General features: G+C 38.6%; 1 protein-coding gene across 1 annotated transcript; it reads left to right on the top strand.

Moving 5' to 3' along the window:
* Nucleotides 1–5,737: 5,737 nt before the first annotated feature.
* LOC147881836 (pentatricopeptide repeat-containing protein At1g06140, mitochondrial-like) lies at nucleotides 5,738–8,755 on the top strand. The gene has a single exon (XM_087401841.1). The coding sequence runs from the start codon at nucleotides 5,793–5,795 to the stop codon at nucleotides 7,836–7,838; it is 2,046 nt and encodes a 681-aa protein (XP_087257967.1). The 5' UTR covers nucleotides 5,738–5,792; the 3' UTR covers nucleotides 7,839–8,755.
* The last annotated feature ends 13,724 nt before the right edge of the window (nucleotides 8,756–22,479 follow it).

Below are 22,479 nucleotides of genomic sequence, written 5' to 3'. Positions count from 1 at the left end.
GAACTAGCCAAACATTGACATTTGCACATCTCATGGATACTTTTAGACAATGTGAGGAGTCTTCTCCAACGCCATTTTTGGTAACGGAAGTCCCTGATTTGAAGAGCTATGTTGATGGATGCCTATGCGATGGGCAAGATGCTTTAGTGGGACACTCAAAGCCTCTCCAATTTCGGTTCTTTATGCGAAATGAAGTTCCTATCATGCAATATAAAGTGCATCCACGATCATTAGATTGGCAACCAAGTGAAGGTGGCATTGAGTTGTGGAAGAGACATCCGGATGGTCATCCCATGCTACCAAGTGGAGAGCCACCTTGTGTACCCATGTTCGAGTATGTGAAGGATCACTCACATGTGATAGTTGGTATCAAGGAGTATGTACACTTTTGGGAAAAATGGGCACACCTACAAGGTCCAGAAGCATCTTTCACAAAGTTTTACAAGCCGGTAGTGAAGTACTGGAAGAACATGATTGATGAGCTTCATAAACCAAACAATAGTGTAGAGGGCATGTACGAGAGATTTTGGCCAAAGACGCAACATATTGATTGTGTGTAAGTAGTTGATAATGAAAACGATGAGTTTCAAGGAATTGAAGAGTTGAATGATCACTATTGTGGACCTCAAAGGAAAAAGCCAAAACAATCATTTGATCCAATGATTGATGTACAAAAAGGACACTTTCTTTTGGTCCGACTAGCAGAAAAAATTTACCCAATTTGGCTAGGCATTGCTCAAACTGATGTACAAAAGGATAATAAAAAATTTCAAGAAGGTTTTCATACAATATTGGGCACCTTTATGCAAAAGACGCAATGCACAAATTGAGGAGGTGTATGCAGATTGTTGGAACAAGATTTGGATGTGCAATAAAGGTGATCCTCCACGTTGGGAATCTGTTGATGCTATTGTATGGTCATGGGTTCCAAAAGGTAATTTCTCAAAGAAGGTTTCCTCAAAGAATAGCAACCTCCCCATCAAGGTGAAGATACCAACCATTGCATGCAAGCGAGCTTTATCTAGTTTGTCTCATAGTACAGATTCCAACTCTGATGTTGACTCCACAATGGAGTGAAGGGTACTTGAAAAGCTTGACTTTTTTTTCCTTGCACAATGATAATTTAATTGAATACTGACAAATATTTGGAAGGTATGACATTGATCTTTTTTCTTTATCTTTTTTGTTTGTAGACCATTGCTTTGTGGTTGCAAGTTCTGCACACTTGACAAAATATCAAGGACTAGTGTTGCATTCTTACTTTTTCTCCAACTAAACTAAAATGGTGTTTTTGAACACCACCTTTTTTCGAGAAGAGACAAACAATGCTTCGGTGAACTCAAACATATGATGTTTTTTTCTCGGCTAATGCAGAACATTCACACTCCAAACTGTGAGCTTCATATACACGGCCAAATCCAATGAGAAAGTCAATGGAGTGCACTCAATGCATTGTAATTGCAACCCCTCAAAAACTACCATGCATTGGTTGAAACCTCAACATTTGACATTTTATTTATGTTGATGCAAACCATGCACATTTGTGAGATTTGGATGGACTGCCAAATCTATGGGAAAAATGAATGAAAAACATTGAATGTTACATAATTACAACCCCTCAAAAATTCCCAAATTATCAGGATTTTCCCAAATTCTCTAATATGGTGTTCATTGCATGTTATTGATAGTAATATCTAAGATACTAACAGTAATATTTAAGATAACAAGTGACCATTGCATGTTATTGATGGGGGTAATAGTTAGTATACCCTTGGTATTTATAATGACAGTAGTGGCATTTACTTCTCATTTATCAACAATAATATTTATTGGGTTTTCTACCCATTTTTTTCTTATTAAAAGCTTGTGAGAGCTGTCAGTGCTCTTCATTTGGTAAGATTATAGTCCATAGACCTTGCACCTTGTGTGGTGGGGAAAGCTGGGACCAAAATTGAGTTATTAGAGGAAGAGGGTGAGGGAGAGACTAGTGCTCATTGTGGTTGCATAAGTGGTGATTGCTAACATATCTAGCATATTGGGGTATAAAGCTAACTAAAGCAATGAATATTATGGGAGGTGAGTGAGGTAATGAGATTTCAATGAGGTCTTTCCTCCCCCAGTCTTGAAATCATGACAAGCAAGATCTCCTCACACAGTATTCAAAAGCCCAATTTGTATTCTCTCTCAAACTTCACCAAGTAATTGATAAATGAATCGAATGTGAAGGATGGATATATTGTCTGTCAAAGTTAGAGGTTTAACATCAATGAAAGCATGATTAAAAAGCCAGTAGGCATTCCTGGAGGCGATTCACAAGCACAATTCTTGGAGAAGTCATGGAAGAGAAAGGATATTTTAGCTTTGTATCCAACACGCAGATTAGTGTAGATGGTGAAGTCAAGGTTTCAAGCTTGCTAATAGATGTTCAAGATGTGTTGAAACAAACAACGCAATACTTTCTTACTACAAGAGGATCCATGAAGTTCTAGCATGTTCAATCAGTATTATAGCAATTGAACAGACGTACGATCTCTTTCTCAAGGGAAATCTCGAGGAGTGTGATGATGAAATTGAAGAATTACAGGGATGTCAAATTGGAATTGTCATTTTAGTTAATCGGACTTGTTACACACATGATGGGGACTTCCCTCAAATCAAATTTTGAGAAACACAATAAGAATATGACTTTTCTACGTATGAAAGCCACCAATGCAGCAAAGATAGTGTTGTGTGAGAGAATGCTCAGGGAGGGTGCAAAAGCCAAGGTGGAGGCAAAAGCGAAGGCCTTGTAGGCACGAGAGCAAGCTGAGTCCATTGGAAAAACGTTTGACATGGAAAGGCATAAAAGAGAAGTAGAGAAGCGCATCCAGTTACTGTATCAATAGCTTGATGAAGTTAGAATGGATGGGGACAATGTGGAGCAAGAGCTAGCGGGGATTTAAAAACTTCTTGAAGACCACAGAGCTAAAAAGGAGGCTCTGCAACAACATGCCAAATGCATTGAACATTGATAGAGATAGAATGATAGAGCAACCAAAAAGGGAGAATGCAAAAATGAGAGCATTGATGCAAGAGCTATGAGAGAGCTTCACGGCCATGAACGATGCAGATTGGGCAAAGAGTATCCATGGTGGAGAACACAAAAAGATTGTGCAATTTTGGTGAGATATGTACAGTTCCCCAAAATTGGATTACACTAAGGCTCTACACAAGCTTGCAATGGCTCTTGAAATTTTTGAAAATCACTCCTACATCGTGAATGAAACCCAACATAGATTGGATGTCTTGGAAGAGGCCTACGTACATGCTGCTAAATAATTTCACTAGCTTCAAGCGCAACTAATAGAATTAGATAGAGCTATTGTAGCAAGTGAGCATCAAGTGGAGGTGCTTAAGGACAATGTCTACACCCTTAGGATGAGGCAAGAAGGAATCAAGAAACAGTTTGCTGATGTACAGGGTCAGACTGTGGTATTTATAGCTGTAATAGTTAAACCGACTTACTATCCTATTGAGATGCAATAGGGCATGTCATAGATGAGTGCATGATCCGATGGCCCCAACAGTGCGGCCACATTCTGCATGTGTTTTGATTTGGGGTGTTTGTGGATACAACCTGAAGATGCAGAGATTGTAATATGCCACTACCCATGTTGTGCTTCTTCCCTTTAGGCTCCTTTCTTTTAGGGGACTAGTTCTACCTATTAAGGCCCTATCTTTTTGCATGTCCAGGCCAAATAGCAAATGCTCTTGTAGCATCTATTTTGTCGCTGTGACCCTTCTCACTCCTCTCCTTTAGGGGGCTGGTTCCACATTTTACTTTCTTCTTTGAGCTTCCTTTATCATGTCACTTTGAGCTCTTTGGGCTATGTACACTCCCTGATGTAACTGATGGGAGGATCGGCCCTTCTTTCTGAGGCTCGAGCTTGGGCTTCTTACCTTTAGGCTCCTTTCTTTCAAGGGGCTAGTTCTGCCCATCAAAGTCTCCCATCAATTCCATCACAAAGTGGACATAGCCCAAAGAGCTCAAAGTAACCTCATGAAGGAAGCTCAAAGAAGAAAGTAAAATGTGGGAGTGAAAAGGGCGATCCCTCCATTAGGAGCTAAAAGACCTCCATTCAATCGGATGTTGCTAAAATACCTCAATGTATGAGAAGTATCTGTTCAGTTATTAATGAAACCACTCTGTAATTATTGCTGGAGTTGTTAAAAGTTTACTTCCATTCCAATATAAGTTTCCTTTATACAAACAACCTGTTTTAGGATCGCAACTCGCACGGTGATCATTTTAAGATTGCATTGAGCACAGTGATAGTATCAGATAAGGGGTATCACAAGTTGCCCTTATACAAGCTATATTAGGATCACAACCAATATGGTGGTAGTATAGGATAAGTGGTCACCGACACAGTGGTTGGTTGCACACAAAGTAAGGCATAATCCATGTTAGGACATGCAATGGCCATGTCCTAAGGAAAGATGGCTAATGGCCATATCCCTAGTAAGGGCAAGGATTTGATACTAAAGAGCTATATGCTTAGAAAGCCTATTAAGTCAAATCCTAGAAAAGGCTATAAGGAAAAACATTGCGAAATGTTACATTAAACATGTGCCAAGGATTTGGGAGACACCAATAGTCTAGCTTGCCCAATGGATACACTTATTACAAGAAGTGGGAACCATTGATAATTCACATAACTACATGTGAATGGAAAATCAAGGAAATTTTGAATTTGAACAAATTCTTAGTTTATGACATGAAAAGTATCTCACCTAGTCCAATTGGATGGGAAGTAAGCCCATTTCGTTTGGTCACATTGGAACTAAGTCCATTCGATTCAATACATGGAAAACCATGGACTTCTAAATCTATATACCCAAACCATGGCTTACCAAAACCATAAAGCAAAACCATGGCTCATTAAACCATGAGCCAAACTAACTTTTCCCACCAAAACAATGGGAGGTACTACTTTTGACCACCAAATTGTCGGCTATTAACTTGTGTGCTAACTAGACAAGATGAACTAACTAGTTAGCTAAATTGGTGTGCTAACCAATGAGGCATCCAATTAAATAAGGAAAAATAATAGTTGGGATGTAGCTAATACTAACTAGATCACCCTTGACAACCAATGAAGGTAATGAGCTTATTCAGCACTCAACTCATCGATTTCCATGTCAAGGCACCATGATTTTGATCACAAGAGAAAAGACATTTACTGTGAAATCATGGAAAGCCAAACAACTCAGTTAGGTATCAAACCCAAGAACCTTTGCGTATCCCAAATGGCGTAACCTTTTTTTTTTTGGAACACACCCACAACACACTGTGGTCCTATCGAGGGGCACCCCGCGCTGGACCAGTGGGCAATGGGTCACAGCTATGGTACTCACACACACACCCACACACACACACACACACACACACACACACACACACCCCCCACAAGCTAGAACTCCATGCCCCAACGAATGGCATAACTTTTCAAGCATAGGTGCCCCATTCTAAAATGTAGGCCATCTTCTCTAGATCCTCTCAAAATTTGATTGTATGTGGGCATCCATGACTGAATAAGTTTATACTTGGCTACGTCATCTATTTTATGATAGTAGAAAATGCCATGATTTTAAAATTTTCGTTGGAAAATAAAATTGGATGAGTCAAGATCGAAACAGGCATTGGATACAATTCATATATTCGTTTCCCTGCCTTGCATTATGCGTTGCTCTTTTGTCTCACGCTATTGCATAATTGAAAGCCTAATCAAGCCGTCCAGCCGCAAACAAATATGTGTCCTCAGTGCAGGAGCTTTGGAGATGCACCTCAAGCGTTGAGCAAGTTTTCCAAACGCGATGTGTTCATGTGGAATAGGATGATTGCACGACATACCAAAAATGGCCATGCTGAGGAGGCTCTCAAGATTTTTTCAGAAATGGAACAGGAAGGCGTGGAACCAGATGAGGTAACTTTCACAAACATCTTAAAGGCATGTTCCAGTGTAGGTGCCTTGGAACAGGGGCAGCAGATCCATGCATCTATCGTTAAAACGGCAATAAAGCAAGAGATGAAAATGGTGAATAGCTTGATAAGCATGTATGCCAAGTGTGGGAAGCTACAAGTTGCACGTGAGTTGTTTGAGGAAATGCCCAAGAGAAGCGTTGTCTCTTGGAACTCCATGATCACAGGGTACATTCAGCATGGTATTCCTAGGGAGGCTTTGAACTTGTTTCAAAAATTGGTCTCAGAAGGTGTGAAGGCGGATGAGATAACCTTTGTGAGCATTTTGAAGGCATGCTCCAGACTAGGAGCCCTGGAAGAGGGCAAGCAAATCCATGCTCAAATCATCCAAAGAGGATTTGAGCCAAATATCTTCATGGGGAATACACTTATTGACATGTATGCGAAGTGTGGGGATATACAAGATGCACGTCAAGTATTTGGTGAGCTATCCAGTCGGGATGTGGTCTCATGGACTGCAATGATTATGGCTTATGTCAATCTAGGGAATGCAAATGAGGCTTTAAAGCTCTTTCAGCAAATGCAAGGGGAGAGTGTAAAACCAAACAAGATCACCTTTGTGAGCATCCTTAATGGATGTGCAAGCCTAGGTGACCTGGGAACTGGCAAGCAGATACACGATCAGATAAGAAAAACTACACTTGAGTTTGACATTATTATTGGAAGCACCCTTATTAACATGTATGCCAAATCTGGAAGCATACTGGATGCCCAAAAAGTGTTCAAAAAAATGTACAAAGGAAATGCAGTTCCTTGGACTGCAATTATTGCAGGATATGTCTACCATAGAAATGGTGAGGAGGCCTTTAAACTTTATTTGTCTATGAGGCGAACATGTGTGAAGGCAGATGCTTTTACATTTGTCAACATTCTGAAGGCATGTGCCATCTTAAACTCCCTTGAAAAAACTAAAGAGGTCCACATCTCTATCATAGAAAACGGATTTGAGTCCGACGTTTTTGTGGGAAGCACTCTTGTTCACACATATACCCAGTGTGAGAGTGTAGAAGATGCATGGCTAGTGTTCGACAAAATGCCAAAACGAGATGTTGTGTCCTGGACAGCTATGATTGCAGGGTATGTCCAGTGTGGGAAGAGTGAAGAGGCCTTGAATTTGTTTCAGCAAATGCAATCTGATGGCATAAAACCAAACCAGCTCACCTTTGCCACTATCCTTAATGCATGTGCAAGCCTGGCTATTTTAGAAGAGGGTAGGCAGATCCACTCTCAGATCATTCAAAGTGGTTTTGGGTTCAATGTTTCTATTGGGAACAGCCTTGTTGATATGTATGCCAAATGTGGGAGCATACAGGACGCACACCAGGTTTTGGAGGACATGCCAGAGCGGGACTTGTTCTCATGGACTGCAATGATTGCAGGATATGCACAACATGGACATGGGAAGGAGGCACTGCAACTTTTTGATCGAATACTACTGGAAGGTGTGAAGCTTGACCATGTCACCTTCGTTGGTCTTCTGTCTTCATGCAGCCATGCTGGGCTAATGGATGAAGGTCGTTATTTTTTTGATGCCATGAGTCGAGAACATGGCATTATACCCACTGAAAAGCATTATGCATGCATGGTTGATCTTCTTGGACGCATGGGGTGCCTCCAGGAGGCAGAGGAGTTTATCAGAAGAATGCCAAGTGGACCTACTGCAGCGGCATGGAGGTCTTTGCTCAGTGCATGCACAATCCACCGGAATTCAAAGCTAGCAGTGCATGCGGCAGAATGCCTGCTAAAGTTGGAACCCCAGGATGCTGCTGCATTTGTGTTGCTGTCGAATATGCATGCTTCAATTGGCAGATCATAATGACGCACATAATTGATTGAAAAAAAAGGTGAAAAAAGAGCTTGCGTTCAGTGTGGATTGTTCCATATGCACGTGCAATGTGAAAATGCAGGGTTGCAGATTCTGTTTTGAAGAATGGAGGAGTGTACATCCCCGACATATGCTTTGTGCTGCATGATGTGGAAAGCACTAAGGAGCTCAGAGTTGCCTTTGAAACCTGGAATTACCTTGCATTGCAGCTATCTCATCGTAAGAAGCCTTTGGGTGTCTGATACTTCCCCCATGGTATTTCATCTGCTGATCATGCACAGAGAAGAAACAAACAACATACAGTTGGTTTGGCGAAAAAAGAAAAACGATTTATTTTATGCCCTGTCTCTAAAGACGGCTTGCAAATTATGCTATTGGCATTGCCTTATAGACATTGGATTGGAACTTGGATTGGAACAGCGGTGGACTTTATTCATCTTCCCAAGTGACTGCAAAAATAAAGCCTGGCTCTTTCAGATTCTTCTGCCATAAAGGCTGAACCTATCTACTTTACTCACAATCTCTTCCATACTTCACAGAAGCCTGAGGAGGACAAGTCAAGGAATTTTCATAATCAATTACACATGACTTCACCAGACTGGTTAATATCAGCATCTGGATGGTTGGGTCCAGAGTTTTCTGCCATAAAGAGATTGCACAGTGGATTGAAGAAAAAGGGAGATCATAGGCATTTACATCCGATTTTAAAACAGTCTTCTGGCCCTTTACACTCCTCTTACCAACCTCTTTCATACTACGCGGAAGCCTGAGAAGGTTAAGAATTGTGGAACTTTGATGATCAATCACATTGCATTCACAAGACAGTTGACATCAGACCCTGAACCGTTAGGTCAGAGTTTTCTGCCATAACATGAGGGCACACTGGGTGTGTTGAATAGAGGTGGTGCAATGATGGATGCAAAGTAAGTCAGCAAACTCATAGAAACCGTGCACAATACCCACAACTTCAAGGATGATCCATAACAAGGATTCTACTCCATATCAGCAAGCACTTGGTAAGTTGATCTACTTGATGATAGCAACACTACCGTGTTATAGTATGCAGTTTGATGTGTGATGGAGTTCGTGGCAAAGTGGTTTGTCAACCATTGAAATGTAGTAAAGAGAACTTTCCGAAATCTGAAGTCAAATAGGACATCATATACCTCAAGGACAGAAACTTACAACCTCACTGGACTTTGTGATGTAGATTGGGGAAGAGAGCGGCGGGCTAAGATTGCTCTGTCTAGAGCTTCAGTAGAGTACATGTCCATTGCTTCTAATTGGACCAGGCAGCACACTTAATCACTAAAGCTTTGCCTCAGGAGATTTGAAAATTTTAGAGGAATGGCACGTCTCATTGATATATAGACCATTCGGCGGGGAGTATAAAAGTGTATGTCATTAATATGGTTACTTACCAGGTACATAGGCATGTAAGGCAGACTCAGACATGGCATTGTATTTATCGTCACATTTGATAGAGTGGTTAAAACACTAGTGACACTAATGGAGTTTTTATGACATCTCTCGTCTCTGTGTCAATAGTGGAAACAATACATGTACATTTTGTTTAGTATACTCGGTATGATGCTCATATCTCTCCCTTCTCTTAGTGTCCTGCTGTATTATCCAACAGGATTTTTGAACTTCCACTGATGAACCATTTTGTATATTTAATGTCATGGACGTTTGTTTACAGTCAAGGAAGCAGAGTATGATTGGGCATAGTAGTTAGAAAATGTTCACACTTTGATTGTACTCAGGACCTCTAGTTTGGATTTGTACAGCTAATGGCTGCAGAAAACTGCCAGTTCAAGAACTTGATCATGTTGTTCTAATGCACAACTTTACACTTTTAAACAAGAGAGGATTTCACAAGTGGGACCTTGCAGAGTGCAGACAGTTGGTGCTCATGGCCTTTTTATAGACAATAGCAATGTTGCTTGACCAGGATGGATGTTGCAGTTGGTTTGTTGTCAAATTGTTGATGGCTATTTGTAACTTTCTAATGGACTTTGAAAGTTTCAAATTGTTGGCTTATAATGTTTACAACACAGTAAGGAATCTTTATGTTTCTAATGAAATATTCAAATAATTGGATGAGTTTGTTTGTCTTTTGTTCTTGATGCAGTATATAGATGTTTCCTTTTTAATTGCTGTCAGAGTCCAAATTTCATAGTTGATATTATACATTGTTACTCTGTTTATGTTGAATCCACAAATTCACATGATGATTGGATACTTTTTTATGCTTTTCATGGATGCTAAGCAGTACCTATTCTTGATGGGGTAATGTTTCGAGGCTTGCCTGTATTTGGGATGGCATAATCTTCTATTTCTAACAGTGCAGTAGCCTTAGGTAACATATACAACCCTCGAGCCCCATTTTTGAATGAGGCTGTACACATGGTGATATGTCTGAAGTGTAACTGTATTTAAATCATGATTGATGATGTAGTCTTGCATGCAGTTAGCTTCTAGGTTGTGTGATGGCTACTACGTAGATACGAAATATGAAATTTACTTTTGGCACATTGTGATCAGTGTGTCTCATGATGATAGAAAAATCCTTACAGCGTGCTGAAGATTTTTGTGCTCACTTGTATAGTTTATACCATTGATGTACATGTTGCAATGGGTTTGGTAGGCTTTGCTAAAAGTGGTATTTGTGCAAGTATGCGAACACCTACATGGTCATTGATTTCAGAGGCTTTGAAAGCAGGAGTACAACAAAATGCATGGTGATTGATTTAGCTACCTACAATTCGTTGCATGCAAAAGCAAAGTAAACATAAAAATACTAGTGATGCTACAATCTCCCTTGTATTTGCAAAGACTCTTGCGTCAAATGCCCAGAGTCAAGTCGTAGCACAAAAAGATACAAACAAAGCCAAGCAATCAGCCACAACAATGGATAAACCAGTGGAGCACTAAGAGAGTACATGTCAGTCATAGATTGCATCAAGCACATTCTTGAAAATTGCAACCAAGAAAGCACTCCTTGATAAACATACTCCATGTTCTACAACTCTATCAAAGCGAGCTAGGAGGACATTACTATCTTGAATGAGCCCCTTGCAACCCATCAACAATTATTGTCAAACAAAAGATGAACTACGATCAACACTATATATTTAAATTTGTTTTCATGATGCGACCTTGGTTGCCCTGTCATGATGATAAAGACCTACTAGAAGACATAGTCTTGCCTTCCATTCCAAAGGAATAGTTAGCCAAGCTTACAAACTCAATTCTCCTTGAAAATGTGTACAATAAAATCAGGCCAAAGCTTGCAATGTGAATTGATGATGACCATCAAATGCAATACCGTCCCGCAGATTAATAGAGGTAATGAAAGCACCTCCAACTCGGTTGATACTTACAATTGAGCTATTCAATGTCCAATGAGAATTAATGAGGGCAAGCTCTCAATGAAGTTATCCACATGTGCGGCTTTAGTAGGGAGGATGAACAAGAGGATACGAAGCAGTAACAATGGTAATGTAGATGATTAGCCACCTCCTCTTGATGACCAACCTCCCCATATAGATAACCACCAGCCCCAGCCGACAAACGACCTCTGCAAGCTTATGTGAGTCTCATGTCAGCCAAGCTATATTCAAGCATCTTGCTTTGCTCAAGCACTTGACTTTGCTACCATGATTACAACATCTCCAATTTCCAATCTTAATAGAAGTTTACGGGGGGCTATGGAGCCACATCTTTATTTTTATAGTTGATCTATGTGCTGACCAATGCGCCAGAAAAATGTATCAAAAACAACTCATGATGGCAATGCTGTACATACTTCAATTGTCGTGACTTGGGCGGATGATATCTTGAAATCCAACAAGCTCGTGTTGATCTGTGGATGCAAAATAGTGGAGGCTATGTTGTACTCTAGACTTCGAGAGGAATGGTGGGTTGCTCTTGGAGACCCCTAATAGGTAATTGTACTTCTGAAAATCGAAGCTTCATTTTCGCGTTGTTGAAATGAAGTGACAATAGTCTTGGAATGGAGACAAAAATACAAAGAAAGGTCGCTACAAATTTAAAAAGATGTTGGGCATCATACGAGCTTACAAAAAATTGAATAAGATTTTAAAAATCATTGCACTAAATAATGTCACAAAAACATAACCTAAGTCACATCCTAACGTGAATGAACACCAATCTAACCCAAACCTTATAATTGAATCTTATGAACATCCGACCAAACAAACCCAATACACCCCCACACAACGCAATTAGCCTAAGTGCAATCATCAACAATAGCATCAAAAGAAGTGGGAGAAGGAGAAGTTGAATGAACATGAATGACTTTAACAATCGATCATGAGCTGAGCCCTAAGCAAAAGGATAAGTAGGAAGCAATGAAATGTGATTAGTCAACCCACACGCTTGAGTTTTCTAAAGTGATTGAGGGAGTTGAAAATCACCTAGAGCATAGGGCAAATGTTGTAGTGGATCTTACTTCAAAATTCTTTTCCAAGAACAATTTCAAGAAGGTAAGAAAATGATTGATAATTTTGCCACCAAACTTCTTACTAAGATACTGCGTAAGAATAATGTAAGAATGATGTAGTGCCATTGATCTCAATGAAGATCAAGATAATCATTAATGGGCAGGTCATGAGATTGATCATTTGATGAGTGGATATTATCAAACACTTAATGAAGAAGTTGCAATAAAAGTAGTTGAATCCATCACCTTTTCGAAATCAAATGGAAGAGCTAGTATCACCAACAAGGACAACGAAATAGATATTGAAGGTTGTATGCATCAATATGGGTGGTGTGTACTACCTTGTCAGCTTATTAGTTATAGCCATGGGAGAAAACCTTTATGTTTCCATGCCCTTTCATCTACAATGATGTAAACTGAATCTTTCCCAAGTCATACGATTTCGGAAATCAAAGTAACGTTATAACTTGAGGAACTAATCCAACAAAATATCAGCATCTAAAGAGCCATCATAATCTCTACCTTTTCCTTCACCAACCATGAGGCTTCTTGATTATCTCATTTGCCATTTTTGCAGATTGGGAAGGAAGAAGGCACTTGATATAAAAGATATGCAAACAACATGAATCTACTTATCCTTAAATAGGGTATCCTATTGAGCTTCAACTACAATGTGTCTTTGGGTAATTCCGCCTCCATGGGTGGTAGTTGCAATCATATACATCATAAACATGTATTTTAATAAAGCTCAACATGCCACTAGATGCCTCCAACTATTTAGCTTTTTTAGGAAAACCTATGTACATTATCAAATGGCAACAAGCGTAATGCTTTCCAAAACAACTTGCATAATTTATGTGAACCTAAAGGACTTGGAGGACATAATGCAGATTGAACTCAAGGAAAGTATTCTATTATAGGTATGTGTTTTGATTATCTCAATCTTAAGGGTGGCCCTAGCCAATGTGCAGAGCTATAGCATAAGCCCACACTTTCCTAGTTGCATCATCAATGAATGTCACATAGTATTCAGCCCTATAGGCATGGGACCACATACGTATGAATGCACCAAATCAAGCTTTTCCAGCTCTTTCTTGCCCCTTCTTTTATGGGCTGATTTAGTCTACTTCCCATAGAGACAATGCTCACAAAATTCAAAATAAAAAAAACTCAAATGCGGTACATAACCCAAATGGCATAAGAGTTTTATTCCATTCTCGCTCATGTGCCCCAACCTGCAATGCCACAAAGAAGTACTTGGCTACTCAATTGTTGCAACAACATGATCGCGTATTTTAACATGCCACTTCTTACAATAACATTTAGAAAAGTTGGGATATGTTCCATATGTTAATAATTGGTATCCAAATGTGAGACACTTTTACAAACAACCATTTTCAAAAGGCATGGACACTAATATGAAAAAATGAAACTCCAAATTGAGGCATGAGTATGTCCTCCCTAACATTAAAAAATGGGAAGTCCAAATTGAGGCATGATTATGACATAAATTGTGTTTAATCACATGGATTAGCATACAAACCTTTCAAGAGTGAAAGATATAACTATGATTTCATTAGGAAAATTTAATTTTAAAATCGATGATTCAATGTCAAGAAATAAGGCACTCATGAGGTTCTACTACCACGATGAGTCACGACGTGTACATACGAAAACCAACAAATAGCAATTAAGTAATTGAGACATCTAGGTCCAATCGTAATGCATTACGTTAACACTCAATAGTCACTACAAAAACAAATGCAAAAAAATCAAGAAATAAAATTGAGATCTACACACATGCTAACATGAATTTCTAATAGATAATTATAACATGGACCCTAAAAGCAATAGCATGCCAGCACATGCAAAATGGAAAATTCAGTATGTTATTTACTTGATAATAAAAATATAATGGAAGTATATATTCCATACTTGGCCTCCATGTGTTTGGTAACAGTGGGATACACTTTGCTTAACCACATTGTCATGACATTGTTTAATATAATTATTTTTGAATTTGTAATCCTATTATTCTTATGAAATTCATCAATACAATGATTTTTACTAATATTATTGTGTTTTCACATTGTGTGGAATATTTGCTTTTATCAAGCATGGATTTTCTTTGATGTTTCTCTCTCCATCATGGGCAAATTAGGCTCCATTCTGAATTCTCAATCTTGACTTATGATTTTTCCTATTTGTCAGAGCTAGTAATTACTAGGGAAATTTAATAATTTATACAACCACTTTCAGTCAAGAAATCTAACTTGAGCTATTAGTCCTTACTTGTAATAGGGTTTTTAAGCTAGCAAAATTTCCACATAATTTTAAGATGGGCCTATGACTTACCAATACTTCAAAGTTGCTACCTTCCTTTTACTCTCCTCACCCTTAGGAGAGGGGGGAAAAAGAGTGCTCATGATGATTAACTAGTCTTGCATATACTCCAAAATGATACCATGTTTCCTAAATATCTTTGCCTCCTCTTTTCTCATTCATGCCTCATTTGCAAGATGCGTTATCATATCCATCCCATCACTAGTTTTGTACATTTTATCATTGACCAATTCTAAAGTAACCCTGCAAAATTTTAGCTATTAAGCAATTTTTGCACTTAGGCAAGAAAATAGCTAGTGATTCCCAACAATGGGTGTACGTCAAACTTTTGCAAGCACCATGAATCTTGACCCAAATATTAATCACCATCATGATTGGCCAATGTTAAGTGATTTGTTCTCCCTCACCTAATCATCTCTATTCTAACTCCTACTTACCTCACTCTTACTGTCTTGTCCCTCGGCAAGGGTTGAAGGGGAGAATACACTGAGAACAAATAGCCAACATTTGTGACTTTTGTTTGAGCTAGCACATTGCTAGCCAATAACTGGATCATCATGGGTCTTGTCCCCTTGACAAGGGTTGAAGGTTGGGAACCCTATGGAATTCCACGACTATGTAATGATAGACAAAAAGTAGAATGTAGCTACTAACTGGTTCATAGAAATCATACAAAAAATCTTCAAGGAAGTGCAATCTAATCTTGAGGAGAAAAATCTCAAGTATAAGAAACAAGGAAAGGTATCATAAAGGGGAGTATAATGAGCTAAAGAGGAGGAGATTGGACAGTGTAGAGTCTTGAAAAATACTAGTTCTAATGCCAAGGTAGAGCTACCAGTAGGCTAGAAAATATGTCCCATATTCAATGCTGCAAAATTGTTGACTATCATGGCAAGAATGGACTTGGAAGAGTATCAACAGAGGGTCAAAAAGATGAAGAGGAGAAAAATAATGGTGGTTCTTCTGACAAGGATCAATATTACTCAACATCAATGAGTGGGATTGAAGATGATGGAGATCTAGAGTTTATTGTGTATGAGTAAATTATGAAGGAAAATTTACACAAAGTACTTAATCAAGTGGCTAAATAAAGACATTAGTAAAGGCACTTCGTTGTTTGAAGAGGAGGTAAAGGATAAATATCCTTTCTATTAGAGAAGCATTAGAGGGGAAAGAGACAAGATAGGCTAAAAGAAACCAACCAGCTTATTATAGCAATCCATCTCCAATTAATAGATTGGAATCTTTCAAACAAGTGGAGCTGATGTAGCAGCAATTGTGGATTATCCAATTACCTTGCAATTGCTTCCATGTTAGTTTCTAATCACATAGCACATTGATATCATAACTTGATAGGCATGAGGTCTCTTAAGGCCAAGGATCAATGTTGATTATTGTGACATGAAGTTGGGGTAAATAAAACTTCACACACCTCTTAGCTTTCTACTGCTTTCAAACTTACAAAGATATTTATCACTGACAAAGGGAAATTAAACAAAAGCTTTCATGCCAAGAGGTCACACCACACTTTCCTCTCTTAGATGAGAATGAAGATGGTAACATCCCAAGTGATGTACTCCAGCATAGGGAGAAGGAAAGGATGAGCGGAGGCCATAATCTCCCCAAGCCGCGGTCTGGACAAAGAGAAGAGTGATACGTTATTGAAAAAAGACCACGTGGCTAAATATGACATGAACTGATATATATCAAGGAGTTTGATGGGCTTGATTGGGTCGGATGGGTAGGTTCCGAGGAAACATAGCACCTCCTTCATAGATACCTCTACAAGTAGCTTCAAATACTCTACAAACTATCATCAGACACAGAGGCCTATAACTTCTAGCAAAGACATGATATCAAAGATTCAAACACATGAAAAGATTTGAATTAAAATGCGCTTCACTCTTATATAAGTTTCGTAAGAAACAGAGAAGTGGTTGAAAAGTTACGGAATTTTTACTGGAAGGGAGTAAAAACTGTCTGAAAAATAAGTAGTCACACACATAAGCTCATAAATTTTGGATTTCACAATTGATATAGAAATTGAAAACACATGGTGATGCACCTTGAAGAGAGATTCACGTTGATATAATTTTATCAAAATCAGAGCACTGCGGAAAAGTTATAAGCAAAATATTGATAGGGGGTTAAACCATCATGAAAAACACCTCCTTCTATTGATGCCAACCTGGGAGAATGCTCCTTCCATGCTCAAACTTCATCAATGATCCAAGTCCCATAGAGGTTGCCAATGATGGAAGGAATAGCTCCATTTGTGGCTCAGGATATGGATAAACCATGTATGCACAATGAGCAGTCGGACATGCAGCACTTTTGAAGACTTTGGAAGAGACAACAATGGAAAAAGGGAAGAGACGCTCAACGGAGAGAACCTGAAGTGACCTTTATTACCAACAGAGTGAGACTCCACTCATATGCAGCTCAAAATACTACAAACACAAGGGAGAAGAAGAGGTTTCATACATACAAGAGGGGCCACAAGCTCCAAGACTACTCATAGAAAGAGAATGAACTAGAGAGATATGGACTCAAGAGTCTACATAAGAGGATATCTACAAGAGGGAGAGAGAGGGCTCATGGAAGAGTCTTGAAGAGACTAGAGCTACAGTAGCATGGGAAGAGATGTTGAACAAGGGAAAGGAGGGCTACTTTCATAGAGATTTTGTCATAGAGATTTTGTCACCCTCCTTCACCCATTTACAATTGCTGCCTGTAGATTCCTTTCTCCATCAATCAAATAAGCCCGTATGTCACCATCCATGTCCTTTTTGGTTGCTCTTGACATGTGTCTCATCAAAAGATGCTCAAGACTCTGAAAATATTGAGAAAGTCGAGTCTCCCTACATGGAGCCCATAGGGACCCTCTCTTTTCCAAATGTCCACATCCTCCTTATTCCACATAGGAATTCTAGAAGGATTCCTCTTGAACACATGGACATGAGAACCACTCTTTATATGACTCACTCTTCCTATTTTTTTCAATCCCATAATATTCCATATACAAATAACTCTCATCCCATACCAAGGTATTTGACATTCATACACATGGTATTTACAATGATCCATTCCACACATCCTTTCAATCCCATACAATATCTTAGAAAATAGAAATAAGTGAGAGCCACTAGGCTATCACTTGATACTCACACTCTTATCAAGCATAGAGAAAAGCAATACCAATTCCAAATAAAAGATATTAATTTTTGGTGTCACATCTTCCCCCCCCAGCAGATCCTCTCTAGTAACAGAGAGGGTTTGCAGGCCCTCAAGGTGGTCGAGCATAAAAGAATTTAAGGCGATACTCATTGGTGCGTCCGGGTATCACTATGCCATCAACATCCTCAAGCTGATAGGTTCCACTGGTGAACTTCTTCTTGACTCGATATGGTCCCTCCCATCGGCCAATAAAGCTTTTGTCTAGCTGCTTGTCCAAACGTCTATCAAATCTCATGACCAAATCTCCTTCTGCAATATCCTTCTTCTTGCATAATTTGGAAGCATTATCAAACATATAGAAAAGCAATACCAATGCCAAATAAAATATATTGATTTTTGGCATCACAATATTCTATTTGGTTGTGGGTGTTTGCTTCCATCGGATCACAATACCTAAATTCAATACTTTCAAGAGAGATTAGTACTACTTTGGCAATGACAATGTTGGTTGTTTACTCTAATTCAGGAATACTTTTAACGATGGAAAATTGATGCAAACTTTAAGCTAATGCTTCCAATAAGACAGGGAGAAGATGTCCCATTACATGAGTACTTAAATGAGAAAGAGTTAGTAGTGTCTTGATTGAGGAAGCATGTGAGCTTTTGGAGGTCTTGGATGTACAAGGATAACAATGAAAATTTAGATAGCTTATATAATCATGCACCCTTCAAGTAATTAGTTATTGGGAAAAAGTGATTTCTTGCATCAAGACTCCTATTGTGAGACAAGACAAGCTTTGCCATTTAGCTTGGCTAAAGAATTCATTGGGAAGGATGCATCCAAAAGTTAGGAAATGGATTCCAATTGGTAGGAATGTCCAGGTGGACATTGCTATTTGATGTCCACTTGTATTACATGCCAAATACCAACATTGAATTGGACATTACAACAGCACTATAATGAGAACATTCCATGTCTCTTGACACTCAAGAATGGGGAGAATTAATGGCTGTGGAAAAGCCAAGATCTCTATAGGTCTAATAGCTTCATACAAACCCACTATTCATTGTTGATTATTAAGCTTTTCGACAACATGCTACTTATGATGTGGCACAAAAGGTTGACTTAAGGAATAGGAAGTCATGGACAAAACATAATGGAAAATGTTAACCTTTGCTATACCAATATGATCCCAAGAATTTTGCCATTTGACCATCAGAGTAATTGTCAAGCACTAAACTTTTGGTGGAATAGCAAGATATAGGCCCAATCATTACGGGATTCCCATGCATCTAGGAATCAAATTTATTTACTATAAGGAACATATATAAGTAGCTCTACTAAAGCACTATCAAATGCATTGAACATTGATAGAGAATCCCAAGTTCTACCTCATTTATCCACCATGCAATGAGACCCCATCTATTGTGTTGAGTTGATGAAAGTGATTGATAATTCCCTTTTATACAATAATTCCCTATTCTAGGCTCTAGATGTAGGTCCCTCTAGTTGGTGGGGATTTTGGAACAAGTTGGTGAAGAAAATATGGAATCATGCTATTGAACACTTTCCACATCCTAAAGATGAGTGTCGATGTTGTTGAAGAATGTCCAAACTCTAAAGTTTTGGACATTTTGAATACTTTTTGAGTATAATGACCTTACAACTAGGATGAACTTGAGAAAAGACCAACTTTTACTTTTAGAGTATTGGAAAATTTATACCACGTGTCACTTTTGGGCTACCAAGTGCCACTCTATAGGTGAACCTCTTGTCTTTCTTCTTTAGGAATAGTCCCCCTCATCCCCCATGGAAGAAGTAGGTTTTGTGAGGGAAGGACTAAGGAATTAACATGGGGAGGTGGCTAGAAGGAGGAAAATGGTGACACCAATGGTCAACCATTAAGCTGAGGCTTTGTTCCATCGCTTTTTGAATCATAATTTTTTATCGGTGCCAATGTCAAGCCTTCAATGGCTATATAAGAGTAGATTTAGACATGTGGTGCATCGAGGGACAAGTGACAATGTGTGGCAGCTATGTATTGGTGGATTTTGCTATTCTGGGAGTTTTGAGTGGGTCCTTCAATGGAAGTAACATGGAGGTTTGTGTGTTGAGAATTTCTTTGTTATCATTATTTTTTTGGAGTCATCTTTTGGTCCATCCAATTGTACCTATGTTGACTGTTATATTTAGTTTATTTTCACTGGCATTTGGTGTGGGGTATTTTGTGGGTTTGTGGTGAGTGTTTTTCAAGGGTAGGTCTATGTTATGGTATTTTATAGGAATGCATGCACTTTTTGTTGATAGTTTCTTGCAGATGATCCTGGACTAGACATTTAACAACTACACATGCTAATGGAATGAGCTATTTCAAGTTTTTGGAGGTTTATGGAGGGTCGTGTGTGTTTGTTGATAGTTTCTTGGAGATGGTCCTAGACTAGGCATTTGATGGCTACACATGTCAATGGCATGAGCTATTTCAAGTTTTTGGAGGTGTATGGAGGGTGCATATCAAAGTTGTTTTTTCTCTTTAGCTCTTTTCCATGTAAGGTTCTCTAGTGTTTTGGTGTTGTGTTGGGTGTGTGTTCGCTCTCATGGGAAAGTGTGGATGTAGCTTCTTTCTCTTTGGGTAATCTGGAGTGTTTGAGTGATGTTGTTTTTGAGTCTATGATTTTTGTTGTTTGTTCTTCTAGTTTAGGGGTGCCGTATTGTGGGGTTGGTGTTGTTGCAATGAATTTTATGGTTAAAAGGGTTTTTCTTTCATGGTGGTGGTGTTTCCAATGAGGGTGTAGTCAATTTGTGTTTGAGTGCGTTCAACTGGTGTTGTTCAGGTTTCTATTTTGGATGGTGGTGCTTTGTCTAGTTTTAGGAGTAGAGGTTTGCATGTTCCATTTCTTCTATTTGACAAGGGTTAATTGGCACTTTGATATGTGGAGGAAGGTGAGCAACCTTATGTGAGTGTGAGGCTTAAGGCTTTGGATTACCATGATTTGAATAAGAGGTTTAGGAATTTATTACAAGAAGTCATGAAGCTTGATGGCATGTTGTGTCCTAGTGGGGATGGTTTGGTGTTTTGGTCAAACGTTACATAGGGAGAAAGACTTTTATAGTGCTACTACTAGGACTATTGAGGTTACTACTATCAAAATTGTTAGTATTAGGATTATTGTTAGGGTGTAATTTTTGATGAGCCTATCAATATTGTGTTTAGACAATGTGTTGTTGTATTACTACTACTAGGACTATTGAGGTTACTATTATCAAAATTGTTACTATTAGGATTATTGCTAGGGTGGAATTATTGATGTGCCTATCGATATTGTGTTCAGTCAATGTGTTGTTGTGCAACTTCTATCAATCCTTTTTCTTATCATGGTTCAAAAAAAGATTGAGAGAAGGATACCAATGTCAAATTGGAGAGGACTAGAAGATTATAAATGAAGTTTTTAATGTTTCATCCTATGGATGTGCAATTTTGATTTTCATACTATTATTATCAAGTTTTGTATTCATGGTGGGAAGGAGTTGCATGGTGTTTTGAGGTCATATTTTTTCATGATCCTGATACAATAGGAGATCATGTGGCATAAGTACCATTTGTGATTTGTTTAATGATTTGTCAATTGGGATGTGCATGTTAATATTAATTTGTGTTGTTTGTGCCAATATAATCCTGGGATTTGTAAGAACTACATTGTTAGTCTTTCTTAATAATAGAAGATATATTTTTGTGTAGTATTCATGTGCATGAGGTTGACATTGTTTGACATTTTCATGTAGGCATTCATGTGCAAGATGGTTCAAGGATGGTTTATCATCATCTTCTTGATATTCAAGAAGGTGTTCAGAATTCAAAGTTCTTCTTCATGTAATGCATTGATAATTATGTTACAGAGGTTAGTTTTATCTTTTGTTGTCAATTTTATTAGAGGTATTTTTTTTATTACTTTTGTTTTGCATGTGTTTTTTAACCTAAATCATGTGAGAAATCATTGAATAGACCTGTACGGGCTATTGAAATGCCAAGCAATCCAAATATTGTTCCCTTGTATAACCTATGGCTTCCCATGGACTCTAACATAGGATTGTGGTCTATCAAAATGGGATAATATGTTGTCATTGTGTGGTAGATAAGAGACATAGAGGCTAGATAGAATGACTTCAAATACTTGTTAACTGTGCATCCTTTTAAGGAGTATGCATGGTGTCATCTGCAAATTGTTGATTAAGAAGCTATGATGATCCATTAAAAATTCTTGACCTCATGATGTATGACCATCCAAGGGCACCTACAACTATGGCAAAATGTAGAGGATCAATGGGGCATCCTTGCCTTATTGATCTCTTCAACAAAAAGATTCTATAAGCTCACCATTGAGATCCACTTTGGCTACACCATAAGCGAGTAGCAGCCTAATAACATCTATAAATTCAACCCCCATCACCATGTCCATAAAGAATTGAAGAAGAAAGTACCAATTGGTTGGGGATGTTCTTCATTGGGACATTTAAGATATTTTTTGTCCCTAAGGTTTGGAAGGGTGCATGGTGTAGTGACACTTAGGTGATTTACTAGCCATGCAGTGTGGCTATTGCATGACTATCATGTCGAGTTTACAAGTTGGTCCAATGTATGAATGGAG

This window comes from Dipteris shenzhenensis, chromosome 30, assembly GCF_047967505.1.
Source record: "Dipteris shenzhenensis isolate YYH24624 ecotype China chromosome 30, Dip_SZ_1.0, whole genome shotgun sequence".
Taxonomy (NCBI): domain Eukaryota; kingdom Viridiplantae; phylum Streptophyta; class Polypodiopsida; order Gleicheniales; family Dipteridaceae; genus Dipteris; species Dipteris shenzhenensis.
Note: the sequence above shows the minus strand (reverse complement) of the source record. Positions and strands in the feature narration are given on the sequence as shown.